The sequence below is a fragment of the Centropristis striata genome, chromosome 13, assembly GCF_030273125.1.
Source record: "Centropristis striata isolate RG_2023a ecotype Rhode Island chromosome 13, C.striata_1.0, whole genome shotgun sequence".
In the NCBI taxonomy this organism is placed as follows: domain Eukaryota; kingdom Metazoa; phylum Chordata; class Actinopteri; order Perciformes; family Serranidae; genus Centropristis; species Centropristis striata.
This window is the reverse complement of record NC_081529.1, coordinates 11851401-11859617: the sequence shown is the minus strand read 5'-3', so window position 1 is coordinate 11859617 and position 8217 is coordinate 11851401. Positions and strand designations below refer to the sequence as shown.

At 39.1% G+C, this 8217-nt stretch overlaps 3 gene segments (V, D, J or C); all 3 read right to left on the bottom strand.

The window, feature by feature from the left end:
• Positions 1 to 450: 450 nt before the first annotated feature.
• On the bottom strand, positions 451 to 894 carry LOC131982846 (immunoglobulin heavy variable 3-7-like). The segment is given in 2 exon segments: positions 451 to 758; positions 846 to 894. Coding segments are annotated over 2 exon segments (357 nt in total).
• An 892-nt stretch (positions 895 to 1786) lies between these two features.
• On the bottom strand, positions 1787 to 2235 carry LOC131982866 (Ig heavy chain V region 5A-like). The segment is given in 2 exon segments: positions 1787 to 2091; positions 2193 to 2235. Coding segments are annotated over 2 exon segments (348 nt in total).
• Positions 2236 to 5916: 3681 nt separating this feature from the next.
• LOC131982841 (Ig heavy chain V region 6.96-like) lies at positions 5917 to 6366 on the bottom strand. The segment is given in 2 exon segments: positions 5917 to 6230; positions 6318 to 6366. Coding segments are annotated over 2 exon segments (363 nt in total).
• Positions 6367 to 8217: the final 1851 nt, after the last annotated feature.

Here is an 8217-nt window from a genome sequence, read left to right as displayed (position 1 = left end):
GTGACAACAATAGTGGACACTTTGGGTCTATAAATAGCGTGATCAGTCACTAAACATATGTCAGAATCACACTGTGTCCTGATACGATAAATCCAACTTTATTTTTTATTTTTTACATTATTTAAACAAACTGTGTCTTGATGTGAAATTAGAAATGAAAATAATTTCTAGTAGTTTCAGTTCAACAATCAAATTGCTGTTCTTTCTTACTTTCTTTCTTTTTGAAACTTTTATGAATGAGGAATCTTTATTGTGTGTTTCTTTATGTGTTTTTATGATGTGTCAAATAATTCATAACAATAGGGGAAAATAATTGAATACAAGACACTTTCAAACAAACATAAACACAAAAAAAATAATCACAGCAATTAATGAGAAACACTTCATGTTCTATCAGCCCAGTAAGAATGAGGACTGTAGGTTTTTGTACAGCTGCTCAACCAACTCCAGTCACTGTGGCTCTCGAGCACAATAATAAACAGCAGAATCTTCAGTCTTCAGACTGTTCATCTGCAGATACAGCTGCTGTCTGCTGTTGTCTCTAGAGGTTGTAAAACGGCCTTGAACTGACTGAGAGTAGTAGTTGGTGGTACCATGATTCAAAGCGAGCCACTCCAGTCCTTTACCAGGAGCCTGTCTGATCCAGCCCATCCAATAGCTGCTGAATGTGAATCCAGAGGTTGTACAGGTCAATCTGTGAGATCCTCCAGGACTTTTAACTGCTGGTTCAGATTCTGTCAGAGTCTGACCATCAACACCTGTCAGTCAAGAGGATAAAAGAAAACATTAATTCAATGAATTTGCGACACAAATATGGTCTGTGTAAAATTAAGAAAAGTCTCTACCTGCCCAGCAGACAGTTAGAAGCAGCAGTCCTGTCCTATAGTCCATCATGTTAAACTGTGTGTCCACTGTCCTCTGTCCTCCTCTCTGCAGTCAGATAAGTAGAGGTGGAAGACATCTGAGTTTTGCATTGACTCCTCCTTTCTGATTAAACAGTGTCTTCCATTCAATCTCTCCACAAAACTAATTGAATCCTTTCACTTTCTTCTAACTCATTCATTTTTTTTAAACTCAAGTTATTATAACATTATATTATAATGCTTACTTAACTGTAAATTAATTTTATCTGTGGATAATTACCCAATTCAACATACACACAACACAGTTTTGCTACTGTTTGTAAATTAAAGCTTATTAAATGTTATTATGATTATTCTGGTTTCAGGTCATTTAATATGAAAATCGCCTTATAGGTAAAAAAAACAAAAAAAAACACCTCATGTCTCCTGAAATTATTTTTCTTTAAAGTTTAAAGATTTGTGTCACGTGGCTTGTAACTTCTGCTGTTTGGAATATTTCTTGTATTATTAGACCAAATATGTATATTTAAACAATTAAAGGTCAAAACAATTTAAGTTTAACGTTTGAAGACATGATGGGTTAATTGATTATATTATTTGTACAGTGTAAAATTTATCAATGGTTTGTTGGTGATTGTAACCTAAAAGCATTTAAAGAGATGTAAGGGTTAATTTCTACTGTAGTGAGGAAGGTTTTTGTACACACAATGATGTTTCAATGATGATAATTTTAGATTATCTATTTGATATAAAATGTTGCTGTAAAATGAGATGAAGAACCTTTGTTCTTAGACTTCCTGTTTACTGTAACAGTGAGCTTGTGTTGAAGTCATTAGTGGTCTGAGGGCTCCTCCTCTGGTGGCTTCATGTTACAAGTGTTCAGGCACTGAGGGGTTTTTGTTCAGCTCTACTGATGCTTTGTGTCACTGTGGCTCTCTGGCACAGTAATACACAGCAGTGTCTTCAGGCTGCACATTCTGTCCGTTTAGAGTCACTGTGTTGCTGGAAGAGTCTAAGTCGATACTGAACTTGTTCTTCAGTGAATCTTTGTAGTATGAAGCACCAGTATATTTCATTCCAATCCACTCCAGTCCTTTCCCTGCAGGCTGTCTGATCCAAGCTGTGCTGTAGCTGCTACGAGAATAAGAGACCTGACAGGTGATGGTCAGACGTTGACCTGGCTGCACAGTCACAGAGGCTGGCTGAGTCAGCGTTTCACACTTTACACCTGTGGAGGAAAACATGTTGAATATTGAATGAGTGTAATAAGAGTGAACAGTCAGTGTGCTGTGATCATACTGTCAGTGTCTCTGCCTCAGTGAGACTCACAGGATCCAGCAGCCAGCAGCAGCAGCACAGCTACAGAGAACATGGTTGGTATTGAAGGTGATCTGATGGGAGCTTCTCTTCTTCTGCTGCAACTGACAGCATGATATCAAGTCTTTATAGCAGACTGTGAGGAAGTTCACTTTGCATAGAGAAGGACACTGACAGGCTGTAAAGGAAGGATGGACTGTCCTGTCATAAGTAGTGTGGGACTCTCCAGGTGTTTTAACCACTGGTTCAGACTCAGTCAGTGTTTGACCCTCAGTACCTGCAGACATTTAAACACCTCATTAGTTACTGTAATGCAGACATATTGTCATATTGTCAGAAAAACATTCATTGTTCTTACCTGCCCAATTATTCATTGACAGGATTGTCATATATGATTTATATTTTTCTTTCATATTATTATAATAATAATGATGACTCAATTAATGATTTTCAAATGGTTTAACTGCTATGTTAGTTTATTGTAAAATTGAACATATTCATTTATTTTGCTCAGCAGCATTTGGTGGTCCATCCATGTTCTAGACACATCATGTATAAATGTCCAAATATATTATCAATACCTGCTGTTATTCATTAAATCAACAATGGGAACATTACTAACCATTTTTAACCCAACAACACAGGAAGTCACAAACCACAGCATCAACTGCTGCTTTCACAGTGTGTGTGTGTGTGTGTTTGTTTAGAGACATTCTCTCCTTCGTGTCATCTGACTTCTTATCTTCTACTGCCACCTGTTGGTACTTGTGAGAATAACTTGTTTGAGGTTTTTGTAGAGCCTCTCTGCTTCCTTTAACCACTGTGTGTTTGGCACAGTAATACACAGCAGAGTCCTCTGGCTGTAAGTTGGACAGTCTCAGATACGTCATGCTGTTGCTAATATCTCTGGTGACTTCTATTTGTCCTTGCATGCTGCTGGCATAATCTGTTCTACTTGCATCGCTGTTAACACGGCCGATCCACTCCAGAGCTTTTCCTGCAGGTTGTCTGATCCAGTGCATGCTGCAGCAGCTAAATGTGAAGCCAGATCCCCTGCAGGAGAGACTGAGAGTCTCCCCGGGCTTTTTCACCACTGAACTGGAAGGAATGGACTCCATGCTCTGACCTGTACAACCTGATGAGATGAAAGGAGAGAGGAACCACAGAAGAAAGTGAGACAGTCATGTGGGAAGTTTTCTGGTATCACTGAGCGACCATCAGTCCATGTTGTCTGATCAAAGATCAAACAGCAGTCAGCAGGAGAACTCACAGGGCAGAGAGAGAGCAACCAGCAGAAGAGTGAGTGTGTTGATCATCCTGAGGCTGGAGATGTGACCTCTGATGCTCCACACAAAGTACAAGAGCAGTCAGCAGGACACAAGTACACTGCACACACTGAACATTTGCATCAGCACATCATGGGGAGGGAGGGGCTCCTGAAAACACAGAGTTTAATTAATCATTTATAATTTATTACATTTTTGTCCTTTTAATGGTTATACAATAACACATCCAGAGACAGGAACACTTTTTGGAAGTGATTATTGATATTGAATTAAAGATAATTAAAACAATAAAATAACAGTAATAAATAACAAAAACATCAAAATACATATTTGCACAATGGACCTAATCACAAATATCTGGAAAAATGTTTTCTTTAATTTGTTCCGAATGAAGCTCATAAGAAGAGTCTATTTCAGGTTTATGAAGGTGTTTTACCTGTATAAAAGAACCTCTGCAGGAATTTGATGCCAGTCGAGCTGTCATATTTAATAACAACAATCGTCTCTTTGGGTCTATAAATATTGTGATCAATCACTAAACATATGTCAGAATCACACTTTGTCCTGATGCGATAAATACAACTTTATTTTTTTCTTTTTCACATTATTTACACACACTGGGCCTCATTCATGAAACGTTAGTAGATTTGTGCGTAGATTTGCACATAAAAGCCTACGCTACTAAAAACCTACTCCGGATTCATGAACGCCGCGGGAAACTCAGATCTGATCGTAAACACGTGTGTATGATCATGAATGCCAATCCATCGTAAGGTGGCAGCGCGCTCCCGATAATCAGCAATTAGCATGAACCCCGCCCATGAATTGCTAATGACCACCATATAAGGAGGTGTGTAGAGGCATCCTGTCGACCTGTCAGTCATGGCACAAAGAAAAAAAGAACGAGAAAGAAAAAAGAATTTTTCCGAAGCGGAGATTGAAGTTATTTTGGGAGAAGTGGAGTCCAAAAAAATTTTTTTATTTTCATCTGTTAGTAGTGGTGTGACAGGGACAGGCAAAGCGAAAGCGTGGAGGGAGGTGACGGACGCAGTAAATGTGGTTTCTGTAGTGCAAAGAACTACAGCAGAGGTTAAACGTAAATGGTTTGACATTAAACTTGACGCAAAGAAACGCATTAGCGCACACAAAAAAAGTACATCTGCCACAGGAGGAGGACGCTCAGAGTCCAAATACCCCGTTGGTGCGCTCTACAACGGCCCGAGTAGCCGCGTGCGCCTCATTGTATGCTCCTGTGGTGTCTGCGGGCTGGCCAGTGGGGTCATAAACCACGGCGTCAGTGGGTAACCCCTATCCCCTATGGATATAGAAAGGTAAGTCCATATATAACACACACATGTGATTATGCAGGCTATATTCTTACCAATGAGCCAGCCGTCTCTCACAGCTCCATCCTCCAAACGCGTGCCAACTGCGCAATTACGCAGGATGAATGCGTCATGCGTCCCACCGGGCCACCGTGCCACAACGTTTAACAACACACACTTTGCGTCACAGATCAGTTGCACATTCACGGAATGAAAGTTTTTCCGGTTAATGTAAGCAAATGCATCACCGGATGGAGCCTTGATGCGTACGTGTGTGCAGTCTATGGCACCGATAACACCTGGCATGTTTGCAACTGCACTGAACCCCTGCATTACTTCTGTCTGCCGTTGTGCGCCGTATGGAAATTGGATATACTCTGGCATTAATTTAATGATACCTCTGAGAACTGCAGGCAGGATACGTCAATTTACATAGATAATTCACAATTATGAGTTTAATCTGAATCTTAATCCCGCCAATTGCCAACTAATTTAACTAAATATGTTATATTTTTAATCGTTTGCTATGTTTATATCACATTTTTCAAAGGCATCTGCGTATTGTGTACATAACAGAACGCATTATGAATTAAAATTGTAATTTCCAACAGTGACGAGCATTATTTATATGCGTTCTTAAATTTACACAAGCACTACGTGTGGTCAGCAGCATGTGTAGATTTTGTTAGTAGCTACGAAAAGATCGGAGCTACTAAAATATTGATGAATGCGGAGATGCACGTAAATTTCCGTCTGCGAACGGTTTACACACAAATTCGTTCTGCTCACGTTTCATGAATGAGGCCCACTGTGTCTTGATGTGAAATTAGAAATGTAAAGAATTTCTAGTAGTTTCAGTTTTTCAAATTGCTGTTCTGTCTTTCACCCTTTTATGAATGAGGAAACTTTATTGTGTGTTTTTCCTTGTGTGGTTTGATGATGTGTCAAATAATTCATTAAATAATTCAACAATAAGAAAAATAATATTTTTTTAACACAAGACACTTAAACAAACATTAATACAAAATGTATATCCACAGCAATTAATTAAAAACACTTCATGTTCTATCAGCCCAGTAAAAATGAGGACTGTAGGTTTTTGTACAGCTGCTCAACCAACTCCAGTCACTGTGGCTCTCGAGCACAATAATAAACAGCAGAATCTTCAGTCTTCAGACTGTTCATCTGCAGATACAGCTGCTTTCTGCTGTCGTCTCTGGAGATGGTAAACCGCCCTCTGACTGACTGAGAGTAGTACTGGCTGCCACCACCATTGGTAATAGTAGCGATCCACTCCAGTCCTTTTCCAGGAGCCTGTCTGATCCAGGCCATCCAGTAACCACTAACATCAAGTCCAGAGGCTGTACAGGTCAATCTGTGAGATCCTCCAGGACTTTTAACTGCTGGTTCAGATTCTGTCAGAGTCTGACCATCAACACCTGTGAAGAAAAGAAACAAGATTGAGAGAAATAAGAGGTTGACACAAATAGTAGAAACATATTAATGATATCTGAGAAACTGCTCACCTGCCCAGCAGACAGTTAGAAGCAGCAGTCCTGTCCTATAGTCCATCATGTTAAACTGTGTGTCCACTGTCCTCTGTCCTCCTCTCTGCAGTCAGATAAGTAGAGGTGGAAGACATCTGAGTTTTGCATTGACTCCTCCTTTCTGGTTGAATGAAAACATTTTTTTTATGTCATGGCTTTCACCTAACTGATCATATTTGGTGTTATTCTTTAACATAATCATCTCACTGTATCTTAAAATCTGTATTTCGTTTCCATTTTTTTTTAGCTGATGTCATCACTATCCTTGTTTTACTGTCAGACAGTTTATTTTTTCTATTTTTTTGTCCAATTTATTTTTATATATAGTAGGTAGTTAGGTTGAGACATTGTGTCACAACAATAAGAACAGAGTTATCTGCATTTGTTTGGAGGAAACTTTGACATCCAACATATTGTCAGTTGTTTGCTTTTGGCTTGTAGCTTCTGTTTATAGAGCAGAAATTTAACTTCTATTAAGTAGAGGTGGAAGACATCTGAGTTTTGCATTGACACCTCCTCAAAGGGAAGATATAACTGGAATAGATGTTCATTCATTCATTATCCTTAACCGCTTATCCAGAATCAGGTCGCGGGGGGCTGTAGCTGTTCCTTTGCACAGGGATGATTATTCAGATTGGGAATCTAATGACACCCAAAACAAGTTGATTAAGTTATGGAAATGCACTTTTTATTTCATGATAATAGCATTTGAATATGTATGTATATTCTAATGACTAGCTGTCTAGAATGTATCCCTCCTGAAGCCCAATGTCACCTCGGACTGGTTCCAGTCCTTTGTGACCTTGAGAATACACCATGGAGGAAATTGCAGCAACTTGAATGCTCTCTCAACATCACCTGTACTGCCCTCTCTTGGTTTAAGTCACGTCTCACAGACAGACAACATTTAATCAGCATGAACAGGCGTCCCGCCGGGCTCCGTACTTGGTCCTCTGCTGTTTACATGCCACCCCTCTGTAATCTTATCTTCATGGTCTCCACTTCAGCTTTTATACCAGTGATGTCTATTTCTACATATCCACTAAATCCATCATCGATGCAACTCTCTCCAAGCCTGTCGCATGGATGCAGGTCAACTTTCCCAAACTGCTCAACTCTTATTCCAGCATTATACATCTGCAAGCTTGACCTAAATTTTGACACTGACTTCTCATTCCAACACCAATTCATTTTTCAATTTTAAAACACTGTTTGTCTCCGCTCATCTTTCTCCTTCTGTTGCTAAATCTCCAATCCGCTCCTTCATCACATCCAGACTTGACTACTGTGATTCTACTTCTTATTGTAATCTTTATTGTAAGTCTGTTATAGACTCTGCTGTTCACCTGCTCACTCACTTTGTCCTCCTGCATCCACTTCACTCTTTCTCACAATTCAAATGTCTTCTCTTCACTCACTCGTCCTCTATAACCAGACCGGCTGTTGTCTAAACGACTTCTTTTGTGCATCAGTCAAGACAAGTTGATCCAAACTTTTTATGTTCAACAAACTATTCAAAAATCCCCTTCGAACACATTTTCAATGTTTGATCTGATACACGTTTTGCTTTAGTTTTTTTATTTGGCATGAATGGTATCACATTATCTTGTTACCATATTTTTTTGTTATATAAAATCATGTAGGTGACACACAAACTTAATATAAAATGAAATAGGAATTTCAGTCATACATATTCAGTCAGATTTCTGTTCATTAGGTCACCATTTGTACAAAGACAAATTAAATAGTAAATTATACCAGCATGTACTACGTGTTTGTGCACACAATCCCTGCAAGTAAACAAATTATCTGAATCGAATTCCATGGCCCGCCCAAAGATGTGCCTGTTTTAATATCAGAAAGTATTTCCAGTATTGTG